A 26100-nucleotide genomic window follows, 5' to 3' on the forward strand; every position below is an offset into this window, starting at 1 on the left:
AAAACTTGTTTCAGGAATCAAAAAACAAATAGAGTGCATTTTTGTGCATCCCGATGAGCTAGGCATTGGTTAGTCCCAGGACATTTCCTGTCCTCACAGTGCAGGAGGCCTGTGCTGTGTAAAATCTGGGGACGTGAGTGAAAGTATTAAAAGGTGACATGGAGGGGGCTGGGGTTGTGGCTCAGTGGTAGAGCGCTTGCCTAGCATGTGAGAGGCCCTGGGTTTGATCCTCAGCACCACATTTAAAAAAAAAAAAAAAAGAAAGAAAGGCAAAGAAAGGCATTATGTCCAAATAAATATTTTTTTTTTTTTTTTTTTTTTTAAAAAGGGTGACATGGGAGTATGCAGCGAACTCTTCTTTTAAACACAGCTATTAATTAAGAAGGCTTCCTGGAGAAAGTGACACTAAGCCATGTTTCGAAGATGGAAATAAAGCACATTTTAGACAGGCAATGTGCACAACAAACTACAGAGGCTTAAAACAGCGTTGCTTATTCTGGAAACCCCAGGTTAACCACTGGCTAATACTGGAACCAAAAATATGAGCGCATGAGGCTGGAAAAGTTGGTGAGGGCAAAGTTAAACACTTCTTGAAATTCAAAAACAGGCAGTTGAATAGTGTCAAAGTTAATATTAAAAACTAAGTTGGAAGGAGGTTAAAAATTTTTAAACTTATGTGTTTGACAGCATAAATAACTTATTTTTTAACTTTCTTTCCAATTAACATTTTAAAAATTAACTTTTTTTTCAGAAAAAAAAAATTAAGTTTAGATATACTTTAGACATTAGGTCATGGTTCCTCTGTACTGGCCATGTCTTGTCCAACACTTTCAGAAGTTCGCAACCCCTGTTACTTAATTAGGAGCCTACAAAGTAAGGCACAGGATGACAATTGTCTTCCACATCTAAGTTTAGACGTTAGGAGAGCCTGCTCCCCTAATTTATGGAACAAGTATCTTGGGAATTTGATTAATTAATGGGCTGCAAAGCTGCATCGGCGGCAAACCTTGCTAGTTTAATCATTTTGCACAAGTACAATGCTGAGAAAACATGAATGTGGTAGAAGAATCATGGATTAGTGGAACACCCAAATGGTCAGTTGTAATGGACTAACTATGTTGTCCTGAGCAAGCCAAGTTACCTTTCTTGGGTTCGTTCCCCATATCCATAAAATAGGTCTATTTTTGATGTAAGTTTGCAAGGATTGGCCAACAAGTATGAAACTTAGAGTTCTGGAACATAGATCATCAAAGGGAAGATCTGTGTTACTATTATTTATTGTAATTGGCTTAAGCTTGATACTGATAGATATTAGAAGGTAAAATTCCAATTATAAACAGAAATGTAAAACATTATTTTTTAAAATAGTTTTTTAGTTGTTGATGGATCTTTATTTGTTTTCATGAGGTGCTGAGAATCAAACCCAGTGCCTCATGTGTGCTAGGCAAGCGCTCTACCACTAATGCACAACCCCAGCCCTTGAAAACATTTTTCTAATATGAAAGTTATTATATTCACCCATCACTAAGTACTCTGGACCAATGCATTACAAATAGAACCACTCATCTTCCATTAAGTCTTCTCTATAAAAATAAATTATACAAAACAATATAAAACAGTTGATATGGAGACATTGGAGAGATGAACAGCTTGATTCAGGCTGAAAGGAAAATTAGATGGGGGAACATGCAGGTAGTTTAACTTCATTTTCCCTGTTGCTTTTATAAAAATAATGTGTGATCACAATGAAATCCTTAATCCACATGGAAAAATGCAAAGAATGAAAATTTATTACTTGAAACCCTACCAGCCAGAAATAACCTGGGTTAGTAATGGAAAACCGTCCATCGAAAGTTGGTATCAGACTATACACACTCAAAGGCATTTAATTTGACTCAAACTTAACAACAATGACAAAACCAAGTGAACCTGAAGAAATTATTACTAAACTTCAGATGAATCTTTATCACCACAGAAGTTCTTCTGGGAGTACTTTAAGATTAGGAATGCCATGAGAGAATGACATTTGTTTAATAATTTCAAATCTAGGCAGGAGGTATCATCTATAATAAATAGCAGGGGCTTATTACACTTTCTATCACCTCCTCTTCCTGTGTCTCCTTCAGAATTTTTCATCAGCTTTTGCTGTTAAAATTTATTGTGATTATTTTATTTTCTGATAAATTCCCCAGTTTTGTCGTCTGTTTTAAAAATTTAAGTGAATCCTGTGCATTAGTTCTCTTACCCATCTTGTTCATTTTATTTTGATTATTTTCTTGGTCACCTCTCTGAATGCACTATTGAATCATACACTTTAAATGAGTTGATTTGTACAGTATGGGCTTTATATCTGACTGAAGGTGTACTAGTGTTTAACGTGATTTTTCCATTCATTATTTGGTTAGTTGAATTTTGTTGGATACTTTCCCTGTTTCCCTTCCTCTTTCCCTCCACACACCATGAGGTGCTGTATTTCATGAGTTTTCTAGTTTGGGAATGTCTGTTCAACAGCCCAGCTAGCTGACTGGGATATTCTTGTGTGGTCCTGAGTCTGTAGGAACTTTATGGCCACTCACCGGTGCTTGCTTTTCTGACCTGGGTTCTTGGTGTGAGGCCCAAAGCCAGTCTGACTCCTCTATGTTGAAGGTGAACCCTACCCCTCAACCCCACCCCCTCCCCAATATAGACTTTCTGAAGAATTATTTCTTTGTTCTTTTTTTGGGGGGGGAGGTGAGTGGGCAGGGCATACTGGGGATTGAACCGAGGGATGCTTAACTGCTGAGCCACATTACCAACTCTTTTTATATTTTATTTTGAGATGGGATTCACTAAGCTGCTTAGGGTCTCACTAAGTTGCTCATTCTGGTTTTGAATTCATGATTCTCTTGCTTCAGCTTCCCAGACTGCTGGGATTACAGGTGTTGCGCCACCACACCCAGTTTCTTCATTCTTGATATAAATAGACTATCACAATGTTGGTTGTTTTCATTTACTTTTCTCCAATATATGGTGTGTTCTTTGCTTTCAGGGAAGTTTTCCATTTGCTCAATTTTTCTGTTCTATTTCCCATTTATGTTGATTATTATTAGTTTCAATACTAAACTGCATATTCTTTGTCTTTTATATACTTCAAGTTTTTCATTCTCCTTTGTCTTGAGGCATGCTTAGATCTTTTATCTTGCAAGAATTTATTTATTTATTTATTTTGTACTGAGGATTGAACCCAGGGCCACTTAACCACTGAGCCACATCCCCAGCCCTTTAAAATATATATATATTTTACTTAGAGACAGGGTCTCACCGAGTCGCTTAGGGCCTTGCTAAGTTCCTGCAGCTGGCTTTGAACTTATGATCCTCCTGCCTTGACCTCCTGAGCCTCTGAGATCTTTTATCTTGAGAGCAGGAAAGAAGAAAGCTTATATTCTGTAACTACTTCATAAGGTCTCTGCCTACGTGTGCCATACACTGCTGTGGGCCTCCCTCTCCCATCTGCTCTGCTTTCAGATTTCCATGTGGACTGCTGAATTCAGACCACCAGCCAGATCCTCCTCAGAGCATCTTTCTTGTACTCTTCCATCTTCCCATGCAACTCTATGCTGGTGTCTCAGTCATGTGACATCACATTAATCAACACCTCTCCCCATTCTCTCACCCCTCAAGTGGACCCAGGAAGGCAGAGACTGTCTTGTTCATGGCTGTATTGCCAGTTCCTGCAACAGTGCTTGGCACATGGGAAAGCCTATGGTCCACTTATAGAAAGATCTCACCTGCAGCCAATAACAGAGTCCAGGAAGGGAATACTCAGCCTGTTATTTTCACTGGGGCAGAAATATGGGCCTGTATCAATCATCTGCAAATTCCTTCTGTCTTAATTGAGATAGAATGGGACCATTCCCTGCCTCCTAGTTTTTTTGTTTTTTGTTTTTAGTGGAGACTTATGTTCAAAGGACAAGCAAGCAGAATTCTTAAGCCAGAGCCTTTATTCAAGGTGTTTGCAGAGAATAGCTCCTTCTTCAGTTAATTGTGCATCTTCCCTTATGGGGAAAAGGGTGCAGTGACATTAGTATAACTGGCTTAAGAATACGGACTGTAAGGTGGTCATTTCATCTCTAATCCTCATAGCAATGCCAGGGGATCCCGAGTTCCTACAAAAAAGATTTCATCCTTTATTTCTTAAAGCCACTTTGAAGAGGCAAACTTGTGGTTTGAAAAATCAAAGTTTCTTGGATATCTGCCTTCTGTTTTTTATCAGCTAATCACTAAGTGATTGTGGCATATTTAGCCTTTTTTTTTTTTTTTTTTGAGGGAGGGGGTTGTATATTTAGGCTTTTAGGTCACTTTTTCTTTTTTACCCCTAGTATTGGAGATTTGTACCTGGGGGCACTATACCACTGTGAAACAGCTCCTAACCCCCCCATATATATATATATATATATATATATATTTTTTTTTTTTTTGAAATAAGGTCTCACTAAGTTGCCCAGACTGACTTTGAACCTATAATCAATCCTCCTTGCCTCAGTTTGCGGAGTCACTGGGATTACAGTTGTATGCCACTGTGCCGGGTTTAAAGTGGTTTCTATTAACCTGTAAGCTCCTTGAGGGCAGGATCTACTTATTACAAATCTCTTACATATCCTAAAGTTTCAAAGCCTAGAGTAGGTTCATATGTCCCATAAAGCTTTCAACAAACAAGAGGTGAGACCTGGAGTGTTCCAAACAGTGGGGACCATGGAGCTTATTCTTTTTACCATTTGTTCATAAAAACTGGATGAAATGGAATATGGAGGTTTTAGATTCAGATATGAGAAAATAATCACGTAAATAGATGAGGTCATGATAAGATAGGAGAGAGAAAAGTCCTTAGGAACAGGCTTTGGAGGCAATGAATTTCAAGGATTCTGGGTTGGTGTGAATAGTTTGAACTTTTGGCCCAGAAAAGACTGGAGAAGAATAACCACCTGTTTTTCAACTTTAATCCATTGTTTGGTGATTAATGGTGATGAACACTGGCTTGCATTTGTAACTGGGTTCTTGCTTTCACAACAGCTGGGAAGAGATGGGTGGTCGGAAACAGCCCTTTGGCTGCAGACCTTAATGGAGACAGGAAGGGGGGGGATGATATTATCTGGTCTTTTCACAAGCTGCCAACTCCAGGCGGATGTTGGATGGTGCCCTTCAGGACTTTCCATTTGTTTCCACCAGGCGGATGGCCTGCTTTGCTGCCTGGGAATGTGGCAGTGGATTCTGGCTCTGCACCTCCCCATGGAGTGAATGCAGTCTCAAATTAGAAAAACAGATGCGTCCTACTTCCATTCCCCTCACTGCCTGAGCTCGTTGCTGTGGCACCTCCTGCTTTAGTGACCCTTCCTCAGATTTTTGGCACTTGCTGGAAGGAGCAAGTGCCAAGGCCCAGTGGTCAGCACTGCTGGGAACACAGTACCAGTCGGGAATTTAGCAACATCTTGCTGCACCAAGTAAATCTTTGGGGAATCTATAAAACAGAAATTGTAAGCTCTATAATTAGCAGTTGTGCGACAGATTCAGTAGAAATTTCAACTATGTGAAATGTCAGCTTTCAACCTGGATTGGCTGTTGGAATGAATGGGCCAGAATAGCGTTTCTAGGCAGATGAGGGGATGAAGGATAGGGACAGCTTTATGTGGGGGCCTGAGGCACATATTCCACGATCCTGATGAAGACATGCCCTGGAGCAGCCCCATCTGTGCAGCTAAAGGGCGGAAGGAAGGCAAACGTCTTTGTTTTACTTTAGCTGTTGACTTTTCCACTTCTTGGACAATTGATGGGATGTATTTACTTGGAATAAGCTATCTCATTAAGGAAGCTAGAATACTGCTACTCAGTCCTATAGAAGGCCTTTGAGGAGTCCTTTTATAATTCTCTCAATGGAAAAATTATAAATGCTGCCACCTGTTGACAAAATTCGAGTGTGCATCTGGTTCACTTGGCCATTCATCCCTGCCCACAGGGGATCTCACTGTGTCCTGGGCACTGCCCCAGTGCTCCCCCTTCTCATAGGGGCTACAAGCCAACATGTCTAGAGCAATACATGCCCATAGCTAGAGTAGCAGCTGGATAATGACACTGTGCTCAACTGGTTTAAAAAGTGTGGGTTTCTCTGCATCTTTTCTGACTTTCTGCTTTTGGCAGCTGATTGATGTGACTATCACTTGTGAACTACTTTGGTGGTTTGTTGAGTCCAACTCAAAACACAATATATCAACATAGAAGATGCAAAAGCCACCGTGCCATACCGAATCCATAATTTAGGACACTCTTTCATATTGTAGACCCTGAGGCTTTAAAGATAGAATCTAGGCTGAGTACTCTTTATGTTTTAAGAATCTCACAGACAGATAATTTCTGCCGCCCATTTTTGGAGCCCTTGCCCTTATGCCCAACCAAAGTGATGGAGCTCCACTTCCAGAACTGTGACACCCCAGACCTGTAACAGCACCCTAAACCTCAGTGAGAGTTCCATCCTATTCCCAGGGCTCTGTGACCAATTCAGAGTCCAGGACACTCCACCTGCCCTGAAATGATGCTATTCAAATTCTGTCACTTCTAACTGCCTTTTGACGCTGATGCCTGGTCATGAACAAAAAGGTGAGCCATCCCTCAGTGATTGATTTCCCCTCCTCACTGTGCCCTCTGGAATCCTCTTTCCTTAAATATTTCCCCACCCCCTCTCCAGGGACCCGTGCTCTCCAGTGCTCTACTCTGTACCCTCTGCCTGAAGAAGACCTGGGTCTCCCCTTAGGAAGCTTCTTTCTTTTTTATCTCTTCTGCTACTAAGAAGGCTCATTCTGCTACATTAAGATATCCTGTTGCCTGATGGTGGTGATGATGCTGTTTTGTCTCCCCAGTGCCTCTTTTTGTCCTTGTATAAAAGCTCAAATTTATCTCTATCCACCCTGTCTCTTTTGGTTATCAGCCCTGCTATTTTTTATTTGTCTTTTTTTTTTAACCTTTAATCCCACTTTGCCTTCATTTTCCACTAATATTGGCTTGCTGCCCCATGTGCCTTCTCCCTCCCCATGTCGTTTGCCCAAACCCAAGCCACCATTCTGCAATTGGCACTTACTAATGCACTTATTTCTCAGAACAACTTTTTTTTCATTTTCCATTTATTTATTTATTTATTTATTTGCTACATTTTTTATTGGTGCATTGTAATTGTACATATGAATGGGATTTGTTGTTACGTTATTTGTACATGCACACAGTGCACAATATATAGTATATTTTGGCCAATATCATTCCCCACTGCTTCTTCCCTCCCTTCCGACCTCCCACCCTTTGGTCTCCTTCCCCCACTGATCTCTCTTTGATTTTCATGAGATCCCTCCAGCTTTCCTTTTTCCTTTCTAGCTTCCACACATAAGAGAAAACATACGACCCCTAACCTTGTGAGTTTGGCTTATTTCACTTAATATGATGATCTCTAATTCCATCCATTTTCCTGCAAATGATATAATTTCTTTTGTCTTTATGGTTGAATAAAACTCCATGTGTGTATATCCCACATTTTCTTTATCCATTCATCATTGATGGATACCCCAGCTGGTTTCCATACTTTGGCTACTGTGAATTGTGCTGCTATAAACATGGGTATGCGTGTATCACTATAGTGTGATGATTTTAATTTTTCAGGATAAGTACCGAGGAGTGGGATAGCTGGGTCATATGTTGATTCCATGCCTAGTCTTTTTGGGAACCTGCATTCTGATTTGATTTCCATAGTGGTTGTACCAATTTACCAGTCCCACCAACAGTGTAAAAGTGTTCCTTTTCCTTCACATCCTCTCCAGCATTCATTATTATTTGTATTCTTCATGACTGACATTTTGACTGGTATGAAATGAACTTTCAGTGTAGTTTTGATTTGTATTTTCCTAATTGCTGATGTTGAACATTTTTTCATACATTTGTTGGACATTGGTGTTTCTTCTTTTGAGAAGTGACTGCTTAATTCGTTCGCATATTTACTAATTGACTTATTTGATTTTTTTTGGTGTGAAGTGTTTTTGAGTTCTTCATATATTTTATTTTATTTTATTTTTTTTTATTTTTTAAATTTTTATTGTGGGTTGTTCAAAACATTACAAATTTCTTGACATATCTTCATATATTTTAGATATTAATCCTCTGTTCACAATAACTTTTTGAGTTGGGTGTCATCATCCTCATTTTGCAGGCACTGAGAGGTCAAGTTGGTAGAGTCCTCATAGTGAGCAAGTGGCATGGCTGGATGTCCTGGGCAGTTAAGCTTATCTGTTCAGCTACATTCCCTAATCATGTGTTCCAGGTCAGGCACTGTAGCATCCATGCATTATGACTGGAAACAAGTTAGATGTGAGAACGTCTAGTGTGTGTGTATGTGTGTGTTGTGTGTGTGTGTGGGGGGGGGGGCGAGGGGAAGGTCTGGCTTGTTGTTGCCTCCAGCACTGGACTAGGCAGTTCCTGGAAATCATGCAGGATTTGGGCTTCCCAAGCCATTTTGTAAGCTAACTACTATAATCATCAGGATTGGCCATTTCTCCTTATCTGAGAATCTGCTTCTCACAGTCTGCGGTTCTCTATTCAGGAGGAAGATAGCATGGTGAATACATGGTATATGATGGTGGAGACCCATAGCAGTTGTCAAATCTAAATCTGACCCTGGCTTTTACAATTTTGAAATAAGGATAATGCCCACCTTACAGAATTATGACTTTTGAGATAATAGCTATCAATTCATTTCTTCATTCAGCGCCTACTATGTGTCAGGCACTGTTAGCCACAAAGGATATACTAGCAAATAAAAACTTTAAAAGTTCTGATCTCATTTAGGTTACATTCTGGTGGGAGTAGAAACACAAAGTAAATTTTGTATCATATGACAAATGATTAATGAATACTATGAAGAAAAGAGGAAAAATAATAGAAGGTAAGTAGAGGTGTTAGATGGAGTCAGAGGCACAGTTGACAGGGTAGTTGGAGAATCTGTCACTGGGGAGGTACCATTTAAGCCAAGATTTAACAGCTGAGCACATGTGGATAGCAGAGCAAGCATGAACTATAAATATCTCAGGTGGGAGCATGCTTGCCTGTTTGAGAACAGTAGGACATCAGTGTGGCTGATATGGAGATGGACAACAAAGCACAGTCGCTTGGGCAGGACCCTGATGGGTAGGCCTTTCTCTTCACAAAAGGTACGTGCCACATCAAGGATGCCCAATAAATGGTAGTTGGGACCATATGGATCCCACAGTGATGTTGTATTCTTTTGGTAGAAGAGAGAGACAGTTTAGGAATTTTCAACAGCAGCATATTAGAATAGAAAGAGCACTTAAACAATTTCAAATGTACCTTTCTGTTAAATAGAAGGTGGTGGTTTCTGTTCTACCCAAATCACAGGACTGATATGAAGTAAGAGAAATACATTATAAGCAGAAGATCACAATATAACTAAAGGCTGTTTGCTAAATTATTGAATCATGGACTTGAAGGCAATTTAGTCTACTTTCTCCCAAAGCAGACTTGTCTGTGTGAATGTGTCTAAACATGGAGTGTTTACTAATGGAAAAAAATGCAAAGCTCTGGAACTTTCTTGATTTGGATGTTTGATCATAGTGCAGCATGCATGTGCCTGGGCTCCTTGGAAGTTACGTCACATTGTTGCCTCAAGGTTCCTGGGTGGGACTAAGTCTTTGTGCAGTCTAGAGATTCAAATAAATAAAAGTTTGTTGTGATAAGGTATGAAACTAGGTCAAGAAAGTAGATTAAGAAGCTTTCCTGTTAAAAAACCTGGTAAGTTATGGATGAAAGGGACTAATAGAAAACCACTGGGAGGGAAGAGAATGGAAGTAGCAGCTATGCCATGCCCAGGCCGGGCTCCCTTGCAAGTGGGTGGGAACCAGAACATGGAGTCCATGTGACCAGTAACTACAAGTGTGGAACTGTAATTGTGGCAGAGAGCACAGAGCACTGATGACTCCCAGAACTCTTAGAAAATCTCAGAAAAGGAATCAAATAGGTGAGTTGGTGGATGGGGACCTTTCCCTCTGCCACTTTTTGGAGCTTCTAGGAGAATTGCTGTCCTGAGCAGCAGCAGCCCCTTCTGAGCACTCACTGTGGGCTGGTCAACCTTTCACAGGATGCAGTCAATCCCCAACATTACCATTGGTTATGGTCTTTGTGAGACCACCACCACCTCCTCCCATTCCTCCTCCATTGACCATATTTAGAGATAAGATCTTTAAAGAGGTAATTAAGTCAAAATGAGATCATTAGGTTGGACCCCATTCCAATATGACTGGTGCTCTTATGAGAAAATCTGGACACAGATACATACATACAGAGGGAAGAGGACCATGCAAAGACACAGGAAATGACAGCCTCTGTGCAAGTCAAGGAGAGAGGCCTCAGAAGAAACTAACTCTGCCCACACTTTGGGCCCAGACTTCTAGCTTCCAGATTGTAGCAAAATTTCTACTATCCAAGCCATCCTTTCTGTGGCATACTTTATTGTGGTAGCTCTAGCAAACTGAAACACCCTTGTTTTACGTCTGAGGACACAAAGGATCAGAGAGAGGATGAAACTTGCTGAATTCTCTGTTAGGACTAGGTAGAGCTGTCACTCATATTTCATACCAAGGCTCATGTGAGTCTGATATAAAGCTGCTTCCCCTTACCTTGGAAACAGTCACAGGCACGCTGATCTTTGACTTCTGGTCCACTGTTCTCACTACCAAGGCCCCTCCCCTGCCATGCTGCTTTCTTTTGAGGTAATGCATTCACAAGTATCTGTGTTTCTTCAGACAGGAATGGCCTGAACAGGACTAAGCTAGCTGAGCCTTAGCAAATCTGGAGACTTTTGTCTGTTTGGGACCTTCCTTTCCAGTTCCCATCTTCCCACCATCCTGTTCTTATTCTTCAAAGTTATTTGTACTTTCTTAGAAATATAGTCAAACTTGCCAGAAATGGGCTTGATAACAATCACTAATATCATACTCTTGCTGAGAAGTTTGGTGGTTCTTAAATCAATCCAGGGTAGCTATTAAAATTGCCTAAACAACTTTTTAAAAAAAATACCTAAGTTTTTATCTCAGTTTGAGATTTCCACTCTAGGAAGGCTTGGGACAGAATCTGAACATTCACAATCATTTTTTTTTCTTTTAAATCTTCTTGGTGATTTTGATATCCCATCAGATAGAACCCTTGAAGATCTGATATGTCTTGTTTTATCTACTCCAAGGTTTTTGTATTTCCCATTGTTCAGTAGCAGATCTGAATGTCATTGCTCAATAGGTAGGCACTACTTAACATATTTTTGAATTCTAGGTCAGTTAAGTTCTGCTTATTTTGTACCTCATTGTGTTTTCCTCCTCCAGAGGGCCCCAGAGGTCAGAGACAATTGGGAGCTGAGCAGGACAGCGACTCATCACGCAAGAAAGACAGTCAGATTTGAGTTTTTCTTTGTTGAAGGGATTCATGCTGTATTTTTAGTTCCCCTATTCTTTCCTGATGCCTCATTTTCAGCTCTCGGACTTTCTAAAGGATAAAGAACACTGTTTTCTAGTCAGGGTAGTAGCTAGTTTGTTCAGAACATAGGGCTGGGACTAAGGTTGAGAAGGGTCGTCTTTAAAATTCTTTGTATATACTTAACAGTAAAAAGTTGAGTTTGTCTTAAATGATTAATACATGACTAATTAGGTATAAATTATGTACACATACAGTATCACCAAATGTGTTGTATTTCCTATCAAATATATCCCTCAAAATAGAATGAATGAAATATTGCAATACGTGAGGTAATTTTGGATACCTTTATTTTAGGAAATGTGTTTCCTTGATTGGGCCAGGGTTTGGGAAGAGTGTAGAGATGATCTTGTTTGTTTTTGATGGACATCTTTCAAGCTCCAGTTGTTGTCTTGATGTTTTAGCGATAGTGGATTACCTGGAGAAAGAAGAAAGCGTGACAAGAAAGCGTGACCTAGTGTGGATAGCTCATAGGCAGTGAGGAAGGCTCTGAGGGACAGTGGAAAGAGTTTGCAGCAGTAGCTGGCAAAACAGCAGGTTCCCAAAGCAGGGGCATGGGACAGCCTTTGTGTGGCGTCTGTCACATGCAGCCCTATAAACAAACACTCTGAAATCAACTTGGATTCATACCACATTTTAAGTTGTCATCTTTTTTGAGGGTGGGGGTGGCTACCAGAGATTGAACTCAGGGGCACTCAGCCACTGAGTCATACCCTCTGTCCTATTCTTGTGTGATGAGAGTCGCTGTCCTGCTCAGCTCCCAAGTTTTTATTTAGAGACAGGGTCTCACTGAGTTGCTTAGCACCTCTTTGTTGCTGAGGCTGGCTTTGAACTTGCAATTCTCCTGTCTCAGCCTCTCAAACTGCTGGGATTACAGGCATGCGCCACCATGCCTGGCTTAAGTTGTCATCTTGATAACTTTCCAATGATGGAAAGATCCATGGAAATGGTATCCTCATTTGAAATGATTTAGCATTACTCAATATAAAAAGAGAATAAAATTATGGCATTTGCAGGTAAATTGATGGAATTGGAGAAAATCCTGCTAAGCAAAGTAAACCAGTCCTCCCCAAACCAAAGGCCAATTGTTCTCTTTGATATGTGGATGCTGATCCATAATGGGGGAGTGGCCTGGTGTAACGGTGGTCCCTTCACCTTCACCTTCTGAATGTAGCCCTCATTGCTCTAAGGCTTTTTTTTTTTAAGTTGTAGATGGACACATACCTTTTATTTTTTTAATGTGGTGCTGATTATCAAATCCAGTGCCTCACACATGCTAGGTAGCATGCGAGCGCTCTACCACTGAGCCACAACCCCAGCCACTAAGGCTTTTTTTTTAAGTTTTTTTTTTCTCTTTCTTCTCCCCTGTCCCCCTCCCTAACAAGATTAGGGAGACAGTGATATCTTTTCTTCCCCTAATTAATTGCCCTTGAACACATCCATTACAGGGAGGAGATGCCTGCTGAGGATCTGGGAAATGAGTCCTCCCAAATCAACAAGCGAATTCTAACACCATCTGGGCACCCCGGGACCCCCTACCAGAGCATACCTGAAATGTAAACCCCTTGTCCCTCCTGATTGAGAGAGTCACAATCTTTGGGACAGGAGTCCTTGTGTTTCTCCTTTGCTAGCAAACCTTTTTTCCCCCCTCAAAACCGTGTCCTTATTATTAAATTGGCATTGGGGTCAGAGAATGAGCTTTTGGTTACAATAGGGAGAATGGAGGAACTGTGATTGGCCCGGGGCAGGGGTGGGGTCAGGAAAGATGGTGGAATGAGATGGACATCATTACTCTAGGCACATGTAGGGTTGCACGAACAGTGCAACTCTACATTATGTACAACCAGAAAAATGAAAAGTTGTGCTCCATTTGTGTACAATGAATTGAAATGCATTCTGCTGTCATGTATAACTAATTAGAACAAATTTTTAAAAATGCAAATATATAATAATAATTCTATATAAAATTAAAAGAAATTTCCTCTTTGGATGTTGATTTTTTTTCTTTCTTTCTTTTTTTAAACTGGGGATTGAATTTACATCCTCAGTTATTTTTATTTTTTATTTTGAGACCGGGATCTCTCTAAGTTGCTGAGGCTGGCCTTTGAACTTGCGATGCTTCTGCCTCAGCCTCTAAATTGCTGGGATTACAGATGTGCATCACTGTGCCTGGCTAGATGTCGGACCTCTTACTATATTTCCTTCCAGCTCTCTATCCATCTGGTTCTTTTACCTAACTAGGATGTAAAGACTTTTAAGAAGTGACATTAGATACAGAAAGGTTTTTGCTAGAGCAGACAAACTGTTAACTACAGAACTGGGGCAAAGCATTTGCCTAGCATGCGTGAGGCACTGGGTTTGATCCTCAGCATCACATAAAAATTAACAAATAAAATAAAGGCACTCCAAAAAGTAAAAAAAATAATTAAAAAAAGATAACTAATGAGCAGTCCTACCCCAGGCAAATCTGTAGTTACAATCCCAAGGAGGCAGCAGCAACAATGTAATTCGGGATCATGTGACATAACTCACCCAGAATTTGAAGAAGTCATGACTGTGAGCCCAAATTTTAGTTTTGTTGCTTATTTACCAACATTTACAAAGTTAGGAAGAATTTATAACTTTGGGGGAGTATCCCCAATAGCTTTTCTTTTTTGTGTACTGGGGGGCACTACCAGGCACTACCAGGGTCTCTCACATGTTAGGCAAGTGCTCTACCACTGATTTCCATTCCCAGTTCCAAATGGTTTAAAATACTATTTTTTTTTTCAAAATAACAGCTTAAATTGTGTATTATTATTTAAAAACATTTCCCAGCTCTATTGAGGAATACATGACTAATAAAATGTAAGTAATAGCTAAGGTGTACAATGGATTGTTTTCCTATGTTTATACATTGTGAAGCTTAATAATTAACCTGGAATAGGTATGATTTTCATGCTTGGTGAGAACATTTAAAATGACCCTCACTCTCATAAGCTGGGTGCAGTGGCATGTCTGTTGTCCCAGATACTTGTGAGGCTATGGCAGAAGAATCACTTGAGTCCCAGAATCTGAGGCCAGCCTGTCCAGCACAGTTAAGAGTTTCATTTCTTAAGAATAAATAAATAAGCCGGGCCTGTGGCACACCTGTAATCCAGCGACTCGGAGGCTGAGGCAGGAGAATCTCGAATTCAAAGCCAGCCTCAGTGAAAGTGAGGTGCTAAACAACTCTGAGACCTTGTCTCTGATAATACAAAATTGGGCTGGCGGTGTGGTCGAATGCCCCTGAGTTCAATCACCAGTACCCCTCCCCCGCCCCCCCCAAAAGAATAAATGAATAAAAAAATAAAAGGATTCAGCATATTTCAGGTACACAATAGGGAAGTGTTGACTACATCACCATGCTTTACATTAAAGTGTTTACCTTGGTTAAAGTGCAGATGCAGGTGAAGGTTAGTAAGGATCCTACTTTCACTGATGCCTTAAAATATAAGTATATAATTATTTGTGGTAACTTAAGAATAATGTACAAGTAGGCTGTTAGAGCTGATAGGACACAACATAACTACTTGTCATTTCTCTTCTTCAACAAAGAGAAAATGGAGTGCTATAACTTGCCTGAGGTCACACTGGTAGTTAAGAGTAATGCTGGGACTTGACCAAACTAGACCAAATTTCCTGAAAGTATCAAGTAAAATCACTGTTTAATGATTTCTAGTTTAGTGCACTTTCTACTTTTGTCAGTCATGTGACTCCTTATATAGCCATGAGGTTATTAACTGAAGTGTTTTCTTCTAATATTAAACTTATGGGTGTAGATATAATTTTTTCTTTCTTTCTTTTTTTTTTTATTTGGTGGTGTTGGGGATTGAACCCAGGGCCTTGTGAATGTGAGGCACTACCAATTGAGCTATATCCCCAGCCCTCTTTTTTTTTGTTGTTGTTGTTTTAAATATATAAATTCTTGGTTGAAGCTCCTTTTTGGATTATTTGTAGATTTGATTGTTAAGTCATTGAAAATGTTTGAAGGACCAACTGGGTCATGTCTTGCATTTGTTGTGTTTTCAACATTTAGGTTTTCCAAGGACAATAGTACAGGCTGAAGCCCTCGACAAAATCTGTGACCTGGATCTAGTGATCAGTTTGAACATTCCATTTGAAACACTTAAAGATCGTCTCAGTCGACGTTGGATTCACCCTCCTAGTGGAAGAGTCTATAATTTGGACTTCAACCCACCTCATGTGCATGTAAGAATATACAAAGTGCTTTCACAATCTGGCAAGAAAAAGGCAAAATTTTCCAGTTAAAAAGTGAATAGAGGACATGAATACACTGTTAAAAAACACTACATGAGTCTGGTACAGTGGTACCTGCCTGTAATCCCAGTGGCTTGGGAGGCTGAGGCAAGAGGATTGCAAGTTTGAGACTAGGCTTGGCAGCTTAGTGAGACCATGTCTCAAAATAAAAAAATAACAAGGGCTGAGGATATATCTCAGTGGTAAAGCACCCCTGGGTAAATTCCTAGTACCACAGGATGGTGGGTAGGGGGTACTCAAATTCAGTAGCAGACTAAGGGAAACTTAAGTAACAAATAGAATGTCACTTTAGATCCACTGGACTCAGCAAATTTTTAAAAATACAGCATCTATGCTGATGGGGATCAGGGAAAAACAACACTCTCTTTTTCTGTTTGTTAAAGTATAATAGACTCTTTAAAAGTCTTTTTAAAACAGGTAAAGTCATATATAGGGTGAAATTTTGTTTGTAATGACCAAAAAAATCAAAGAATGTTCATCTATAGGGAACTGGTCCAATAAATTGATATGACATCCATATCAGCTAAGAATATAAAGAATAATCAGATCCCTAGGACTGCCCCCCCCCAAAAAAGGACAAAAGAGTACTTAGTAGCACAATGCTTTTTGATAGGAAGAAATTTCCTGAAATTATCATTGAACAAGAAAATCACACAGAATGGCCTCCTTTTTGCAAAACAGTGTCCACATCTTTATGTGTATCTGAGTGTGTAGATATGCTGTCAGTGAAAGGCCAGGGAGTAAGTTTTGAAGGAAATATCCTACATTGGCAAAGAGGCTGGGGTGGACAGGATAAGGGAGTGGGGTCACAGCTGATGTGTGTGAGGGTAGGGGAGAAGCGTTTAAGGAATGGAAAGATTGCCCATAAAAACTCAGTATAATAATTATATGGTATAAAAGTAGGCAGCTGTAATGATACTGTAACACATTTGTTTAGGGTAATTCCTCCCCACCCCACCCCTTTTTTGTACTGAGAATTGAACTCAAGGACACTTTACCACTGAGCTACATCTCCACTTGGTCCTTTTTAATTTTTTACTTGGAGATTGCAATCCTCCTTTCGCAGGCCCCTGAGTCTATGGGATCACAGGTGTGAACCACCATACCTGGCATAATGGTTCTTTTTTTGATGTAGACTTTTTTTTTCCTGCCCTGTACTGGGAATTGAACCAATGGCCATAGGCATGCTAGACAAAGGATTACCACTGAGCTACACCCCCAGCCCCTGATATAAACCATTTCTAATTTATCTTTATGTTAAAAACTAACTTCCTGATACAGATTGAACTAATGCATTAATCTAGTCTAATAACACTGAACTCCTATTCTTGGTTGGTAGGTAGTATTTCTTGTCATTATCCAAAGTATTCTCCAAAGGTGGAAAAAGCAGCATTATGTCTTACTGGGTTAATTTTTGTGGAAAAGCCTTGACTTGAATATAAATGGAAATAGTAATTACTACAGAAAATCACTTCCAGGGTTAATGATGCCGCCCCCACTTCTGGCTGGTAATAGTAATATCCCAAATGAAATCTGATCGTTTAGGTTAAGCAATAAACTCCTTTTGAAGTTTTCTTCAAAAAGTGTAAATAGTTCTGTAATACCTTCCTTAGAGTCCCTTTTTATTTATTCACTCATTCATTCATTTTAGAGACACTGTCTAGCTATATAGCCCAGGCTATTCCCAGTCTCCCAAGTAACCTGGACTGCAGGCATGTGCTGCCTCGCCAGGCTAGATCCTTTTTTCGTTTTAACTCTAACAGGCTACAATTAGGAAAATAAACAGTGGGAAGAAAAAAACAAGGAGTTCTGACATAGATAGGAAGTCCACTGAAGTCCACCACAACACCTGACATCTTAACTTTGTCCAGATCTACTAGTGCAGATTCTATAAAAAATGAGAAGCTTTATTACTGAGTTACTTTCCCAGACTATTATAGTGGTATTCCCAAAGATAACAAAGTGCTAACCTGGCCAACTCTACCAACCCTCTTCCCAGGAAGAAGGGATGCTATTGCCCTAGTGTCATCCTGGTCTTTCTGGGAGTAGTATTGTATTTACTGGAACCCTTCTATGAATTTTGAGCATTGTGGTTACATGTGAAATAAAGAAGAGAGAAATCTAGGTGATGCACAGACTGGTCCCATCCCCAGCTCTCCTGTCATGTCAGTTAACCACCATGGAATACACATGTAATAATTATGTGGTTCACCGATAAATCACACATGTATGTCATGTCCCCGAGACCCTGAGCTGTAATGGAATTTTAGTGTGTTTCAAATTTTTGACCAGTTTCTGATTATTCATTTGAGTTGCCTGAGCTTTTTGGTTCTGCTCCAGCTGCCTTTGACAGATTTATTTCCTGCGACTTTCCCCTGATGAATGGTAGCTACGGACATGAGAGGCAACATTCCAATGTGTCCATTTTGTTCCATGTAAATAGGTGTGCCTCCTAGGGAGATTAAAAGATACGAAAAATCAGTGTTTGTTTAAATTACAATTTTTCAGTTCTAAGAATGCTGTCTCTGATTTGGGTCATGATTATTTTAATATACTTTTAGATATGTCATTATTTGATCTTGTAAAATAACCCAAGATAAATTTCAGAGAGGCTCCATAGTAATTTGAAAGCTGGCAGAGATGTCATCTTAGAGATTAGAATTTTTCCTAAACAATCAAGTTGGTTATTTAAAACGTTTTATTTTCCAGATTAAGAACTCAAGCTTTAGGGACTGGGGATGCAGCTTAGTGGTAGAGCACTTACTTACTTAGCATGTGTGAGGCACTGGGTTCAATTCTCAGCACCACATATAAATAAATAAAATAAAGGTCCATTGACAACTTAAAAAAAAAAACACTCAGGCTTTAGAAAATGAGGCAGTTTTAGGAATATTTAAATATTTAAAAGGCCAGAGTGACATTGTCCAACAAAGGTTTTTTTGTTGGGGAGGTTGCTTGGAATTTAAATTGAATTGGAAGTCTCATTTATCAACAATAGTGGACAATATTTGGAAGGATATGACAATTAAAAAAGATTCAATGCCAACTCTCAAAATAATGTCAACACACTGTGCAACCACTAGCTCTTATTCAACTCCCTTCACAGTGCCCACTGTCTCCCAGCTGTACTTACTCATAGGCGAGTACATGGGTTTGCACAGGAAAGTTCTGACCTGTGGATTGGTCCAATGGTTCATCGTACTAACTGGTTTCTCTGGTGGTTTCAGGGAATTGATGACATCACAGGTGAGCCACTCGTCCAGCAGGAGGATGATAAGCCTGAAGCGGTTGCTGCCAAGCTAAGACGGTATAAAGATGCAGCCAAACCAGTCATTGAACTATACAAGTAAGTGTGCTTTATTTTCATGGCAAAGGATCAACTAAAAAGTATTTGGAGACTACTGGGAAGGACATTGTACTGAGGCAGGGAAATGTTTCCTGAGCTGGATAAAGGTCCATTGTCTCCCTTGAAAGTGGATGAAATGCTGGAATTGTACCTGGGAATCCAGGAGTCTAGGACTTTTTTTTTTTTTTTTAATCTTGGAACTGTTTATAAAATAAGAATCCCTCCACATAAGTATGTGATCTGGACAGAAGATTAAGCATAGATGTGTTTGTAAGGTATTTAACAAAGAAAAGTCAAAACCAGGAATTTGGGTTTGCAAATTCAAATGGCCACCAGGGCCAGACAGGTTTTATGTATGAGTCTTAAGGATGAGGATGTAGCTCACTGATAGATTGCTTGCCTTGTGTGGGTGAGGGCCTCAGTTCTATCCTGAGCACTGGGGAGATGTGCTAAACCATGTAGTTGAACTGTACAGCACCTAGACTGATCATCATCACCACGGGGACACACAGGCACAGTGTGACATTTTTGAGGAGAAGCAGAAATATGACTCTGTTTGGAAGAAAAACATCTCAGCTTTAATCTTTCAACAAATTAAAAAATTTTAAGCGACATGCAAGACAAACAGATATGCTGGCTATTTGGGGGATAGCAGTTTACAGCTTCTGCTATAACCAACTTCTCACCTTGTAGATCCCCCAGTTCCCCATTTAGCAAACCTTTAGATTTGATATTCTGATCATTTTAAGATTCATATTGTGGTCCATGTCTGATTTTTATAAGTATCACAGGTTTTAGAATATCAAAGATTGACAGTGATCTGCTTTTGAAAAGTCTATTTGAGGCAAATTTGGGATTGTGCCTGTCACATTATCCTTTTTTTTAGGGCAAAACACAAGGTGGCATCATGCAAGCAGGCCAGAATTGCAAAAGCCAGTGGCCTTGTTTAGCTGTGCCCAAGAGAGGCCTCCCAAATTTGAAGCTGGGAAGTTTTGACAGTGTGACGTGTGATAGAGACCACAAAATCATGCTTTTTTTTGTATCCCAGACTTTATCTGTGCTAATGCTGTGTTAAAAGAAACCAAAAATGCCTTTGTGTCTGTTGGACTTTGTTTTTCAGGAGTCGAGGAGTGCTCCACCAATTTTCTGGGACGGAGACGAACAAAATCTGGCCTTATGTTTACACACTGTTCTCCAACAAGATCACACCTATTCAGTCCAAAGAAGCCTACTGAGCCTGTCCCATGGAAGAACCAAGAAGATGTGGTCGTTCATTCAATCATGTGTGTAACATTGATGCCATGTCCAAATTAGAAGTCAGCTGAGATAGCTTACAGCATCTTTTCTGTGTAAATGGTGAACTGATAGGAAAACTAGTAAATAGAAAGGGCTCATGAAGAGGCCCTCCTCTGTCTTTCAAAAGAAGGCAACTCTGGACTTGTCAAGCCCTTCACAAGCAAGCCAGTGCAGGCTAGATTTCAGGTGTCTAACCTACACTCTAGTTGGGTTTGGACAGCCAAGTTGTTGCTTTAATAGCCTCTTTTTGCATGTGATGACGGTGGTCTCTGGTTCTCCCCACCCTTCCAAGGTATTGAAACACAGAACCAGTAAACACGAGAATTCAGAGGACTCTAGTCTTGGCTTTGCCACAGTTCTCTGCTTTGTGCCCCCTCGTAACAGTGGAATTGAAGCTTATTGCTCTCAGTGGTTGCTTCTCTTGAGTGACTGTGTTCACAATTCATTTTTTTTTTCCTGCTAAGAGTAATGCCTTTCATCCATGCTCCATGGTGTCCCTCCTTTGCAGATATCCTGGAATGAAAGGATTTGTTTTCTTACATCTGTTTTCTCTCATCTTAGGATATTAAATAGAGGCTATTAAATAATACAGATAGTTGCTGCATTTATCCCTCTCAAATTTGTTTTTATGAACTGAGAGCTAGGGGTTACATTGAATCTCTTCATGCATCATGAACTGAGCCATGCAGAGGGTCTTATTTAAATGCTGGTCTGATTCTCATGGGCTTGTTCTGCTCATTTTATTGTGAAAAAAAATTAGAACCTCCCCCGCTGAATCTTTTGGAATCCTCAAAAATTAATCTATAGAAATGTTGGAAGATCATATTTTGTGTATAGAGGAAATAAGACCATATGGAATTACTGGACTAATAGAATAGTTAAGCTTTTTATTCAAGACAACAAAATGAATTTTGAATATGCTGCTAAATATTGATGGTGACAGTGTTTTTTCTTCTGTGAGTGATCCAAGCCGATTTATAAATAGTCTTTAAAGGGAACAGAGCCTTGTGGGGTTGAGGAAAATATTGCACTAGCTGTATCTAGATTAAGTTTGACAGCTTTACAACCCCCCATCCCCCCATTCCAAAGATGCAGTCTATGGGGTGGCCATATAGCCTAGAAATAAAGATCTTAATATTTTGCTATTCCTTGTATCAATAAGTCCTTTGTTAAAAGACTTTCCTGGTTTCCAGACTTGGTGGCCACCTTGTATAATTCTTGCTCTTTTTTGGAAAGAACAATGAAGTTTATTCCTGCTGCCTTAAAAATATGTATCCTTCCTTCATGCATCATGCCTGTCCCCAGGGAGTGTCCTTTACTATTCCTGGGAATGACTTCTGGCTAAACCTTCATACTGGTGAGGAGAAAAAAAGAAGCCAATTCCAGCACTTTACTGGTGTTGAAACACATCATTTACTTTCTAAAGGTATCTCGTGAATCCCCAGTCAGCTCACTACCTATGTGCTAATAAACCCATCTTCCTTACATATTTCCCTTCGTCCCTTCATATGAATATTCCTTGGCTATCTTAGTGGAAATACAGACCAGTGTCCTCATCTTCTCGATCACAGAAAAAACAAGATTGTTTACTTTCTCTCCAATGCAATTGCCTAGTTCAGGTCTGTGAAATGTTGAGTGCATTATTATGTTGACTCTGAGCACTTTATAAGAGTTGCATTTGGGGCTGATGATGGGGAAGGGGTGAAAATCAGACATGTAGATAAAGCTCAGGTTTCCTGGGGAACCAGGTATAGAGAAAAACACATCCAATATGGAGAAAACTGCACAATTTAAACTGGTGTTTCCATGGAGATGGTTTCTACAAACTAGGAAAAGGAAAAGTAGAGTTCAGGTTGTTATGGATAACTCAGAAGAGGAAAGTGTGTGCGTTTTTGAAGTACGGTGATCTCCAAACTCCTTTTTTCACTTCCTCCCTAATGTCGACATTGCCTTTAGAATTTTAGGGTAGTGGAAATGGTGAGATCCCTGATTGTGTACTCTGCTCCTCCATCCTTCTCTCTTTCCTCCCTCTCAGCTAAATATGCAGTTATAGCTGTTATCCAGTCTCTCTCAGTAAGCCTCCACAGTGCTTGCTGTTGGAGAGCTTGCCCAGTACCTGCGGGTCCTTTTGCTAGATGAGATTTACAAGACATTAACACATTTTCCACAGACTTGGAAAAGACAAAGCTTGTTTCGTGTTCAATGGCCTTTTAAACAACAACAACAAAATCATTTCTGGTTTTCTTCAATAAATGCACTAGTTTTCTTATGATTTTATAAAATCAAAGTTGGGTTGAAACTATTTTGACAACAGTAAAATTAAAGGGACATCTTTTCTTGGTTTTCCTTCCAATGCCATACCTGTAGTTCCTTCACATTGGAGCTGAGATTAGTTTGGATGGTCTTTCAGATTCTGACCTGACCCCACATTCTGTGGTTCTACCCAGCTCTTAAGTTCAGTTTGCTTTCCATCATCCTAATGGACTTCCCACTTACTGGAAAATTAAAACTGCTGTTGTGTTTATTTTCCAACACAAAGGCAGACTTATTGTAGGTACCATTTATTGAAGTTCTGCTGAGTGAAATGTGCATTTTATAGGACGTTTACAAACATCTCATGAAACTTTCTAGCATTCTTTGAGCTAGATCTGATCCCTCTTTTATAAACAAAGAAGGTAAGCATCAGGGAATTGAAGCATCTTGCCCAGGTTCCCCTGCCATTGAATAGTGTAGCCGGGACTCAAACCCAGGTTTTCCTGACTTCAAAGTCTGACATTTTCCCTGGATGTTAGCTACCTATGTCTTGCCTGCAAGCAACCCAGAGCCTTGAGCCTGCTTTGTTCTGCTTGTGGCCTTATATCAGAAGCTGTAGAATTCATTACAGTAACTGCATGCCGGAGGAGTGTCCGAGCCCTTGGGCCTCCCCTCTGAATTCTGTTCTACAAATAAAAGGTGGTTAAAGCAGGCTGATGGGCAGAGGAGGCAGCCTCATGGTCCTCATCCTGGCTTTTGGTGTCCAATGTGTTGTGACCTTAAGGAGCCTTTACCCCCTGAGATCTCCCTGGCCACGGTTCCTACACACAGGCCTGAGCTCCTTGGGCTCTCCAGACATGCTCTTCTTAATTAAAACAAATCCTTCCTTCGTTCCTGCCCTCAAACAAGGCCTTGATGGTAAATAATCATTCTGAAAGTGCTTTAAGGAAACAATAGTGATCCAGCACCCAACACAGGGCAACTCTTGACTTTTTTGTACCATCATCCCTGTGTTGCTCCGAATGCAAATTCACGCCTTTGCCTGCCATCCACTTCTCATGCAGTGACTGTGGCAGTAACCAGGGGAGATTTACATCCTGTCCTGTCCTCCTTTCCTGGAGATCACTCCCTTGGCCACTCTCAGCACTGTAGCTCAAAAGAGCCCCTGTGTCATGCAAGGCCTACCCCTGTGTTTGGTAGGGAGAGGAAAAGGTAAAAATAGCGGTGGGAGAGGGTGACTTCTTAGAGGTGCTATGTAGTATTCAGACAGTGTAATTTCAGGTAGAAAAGATGCCTGCACAAACCCATACATAAGGGTTTTTTTTATAAAATTTAGTTCACCAGAACCAGAGTTCAATATTTGACTTTAGTTATTTGTCTAAGGAGTTTAAGCCCCTGGGGATTTTTGCTAATCATAAAGACTTGTGTATTTCCAAGTGTGTTGGGGTATAGGCGCTCTTAGCAGTTTCTCTGTGCTAAGTGCATTACATGCAATATCCAAGGAAATCCTCAACAGTTACCCAATGTGACAGATGTTATCTTGATTATTTTGTCTTGTTGTACTTAAAGAGTGAGACATGTGCTTACCTGTACTTATAGGGATTTATTGGGAAATTCCGAAGGGTCTTTTCTGTACATCTCCCTAATTTAAATTCCCCATTCTCTTGAGTAGGTAAACCAATGCATATGCCCTCTCCTAGAAACTTTGTTCTCTTCTGGTGCTCTCATGCTGAGACAGGAAAATTGTACTCAGTGGGTCATGGCGGTAGTTGCACACTGTATATGCAGAGGGCATATGTCTCTGTACTCTGCTGGGTTATAGGATCTCAGGAGGCATTCATATCCACCAGATGAATTTCATTTGTTTACCTTTCATTTAACTGACAGTGTCTTTTCTGGTATATGCGAGAGAGGCAATTCATAAGGTCAAGTCCTGTTCATGGTTAGGAGTTGCTTTCTTTTTTCCCTCCAGTTTGAGTAACTCCTGGTCTATTTGGTGTCTCCAGAGAAGAACCCAATATGGACACATTCTTTTGATATGAGAATGTGGTCTGGTCATAAGTTGTCATTCTTTTCCATATATAACAGACCCAGCCTGGTTTCCAGATGAAACGTGCAGCGTGAGAGTTGGGAAACCATGAGGCTATATTTTAATTATGAAAGAAAATCTGCTTTCTGTATTTGAGACATACTAAAAGTAAATTGCTCATAAATGCCATACCTTATCTTTCTTGTACCAAATTGCACAATTCTTGCCAGAATAAATGCCATTATCAGTATGCTTCAGGATATTCCTCAGTTTGATCGTTGTGTGTATGTGTGTGGTGTGTGCGAGAGAGATAGGAGAAAACACTTCCAAAAAGGCACCGTCCTGCATACGAACTCCTTCCTCTGGTAACAATTAGGCTCTTCGAGGAAGTTCAGTGTCATTCTTTAAATGAAAGGTTTCCTGTTTAAAACTTTTCAAAGGAGCAGCCCACCTTAGATTCTCCCTGGGGAACAAACTATTTTGTATTTAACTTAGAAAAGAGTAGAGGAATGAAAAATGAACTCTTTATTTATGCTCCAAGGAATATTAGGGCTCAGAGGACTTTTCTAGTTTTATGAGAATTTGTACTACTGATTTTTATATATTCCTGTTTTTGAGATGAACAGATCTCTGGGGAGACTGTTGAGTTATAATGGCATTTCACTGTGATCCCTCTCAAGCTCAAGCCTGTTTTTAACCCGGCGACAACGACCTGTCTCTTCCGTTTACCGTCCTGTGAAATGTCAGCTCGGAGTTTCCCAGAAGTCGTGTGTTTACGATGAGAGTGCTTCTTCTCCTTGGTGTGACAGCTGTTCCCCCTGGATGTTGGTGTATGTGCTCAGTTCAGAGCAGCTAACCCTGTTCTGTTCCGTATATGCTCTCCTAACTGTTGATTGTACTATTGATTTTTTTTGTTGTTATCTTGCTTGAAGATTGATTCATACTTTTTAATTTGATAGAAATAAAGTTTTTTTTTCTGCTTATAACTGGTCAGTTCCTTTAATATTCGTATAGCTGTTCACACTTGACAATATTGGTTTTCACAAATGGCTTTCTTTATGCCACTCTGCAACCACTACATATTATCAACAGTAATCTTCAATTTGTTGATGAGGAAATTAAGGAACACAGTTGGTGGCAAGCAAGGTCCTAAACCAAGAGCTATAATCCCCAGTCCCATTTTATTTTTCTACTACACCATATATAAGTTCCTTGTTCGTCCAGCACTTTATTCATTACAAATTTTAGTGTCTATCTTCAGTTTTATTCTTAAAGCAATTGCACGATGTGAGCAGATTCTAACCCTTTAACAGATTAGGAGACTGGATCAAAT

General features: G+C 40.0%; 1 protein-coding gene across 7 annotated transcripts in view; it reads left to right on the forward strand.

Annotated features, from left to right (window-relative positions):
- Ak4 (adenylate kinase 4) overlaps window positions 1-25700 on the forward strand; it is a 67124-nt gene extending 41424 nt beyond the window's left edge. For 6 of the 7 annotated variants that reach the window (XM_071617920.1, XM_027949542.2, XM_071617919.1 and 3 more), the window contains 3 exons: window positions 15602-15774; window positions 19071-19189; window positions 20310-25700. In XM_071617920.1, the coding sequence (XP_071474021.1) occupies window positions 15602-15774; window positions 19071-19189; window positions 20310-20424 (407 nt within the window). In that variant the 3' untranslated portion in view covers window positions 20425-25700. The remainder of the gene's footprint in view (window positions 1-15601; window positions 15775-19070; window positions 19190-20309) is intronic. The other variant, XM_071617921.1, reaches the window with a different exon arrangement.
- The last annotated feature ends 400 nt before the right edge of the window (window positions 25701-26100 follow it).

The sequence above is a fragment of the Marmota flaviventris genome, chromosome 10 (genome assembly GCF_047511675.1).
Source record: "Marmota flaviventris isolate mMarFla1 chromosome 10, mMarFla1.hap1, whole genome shotgun sequence".
Taxonomy (NCBI): Eukaryota; Metazoa; Chordata; class Mammalia; order Rodentia; family Sciuridae; genus Marmota; species Marmota flaviventris.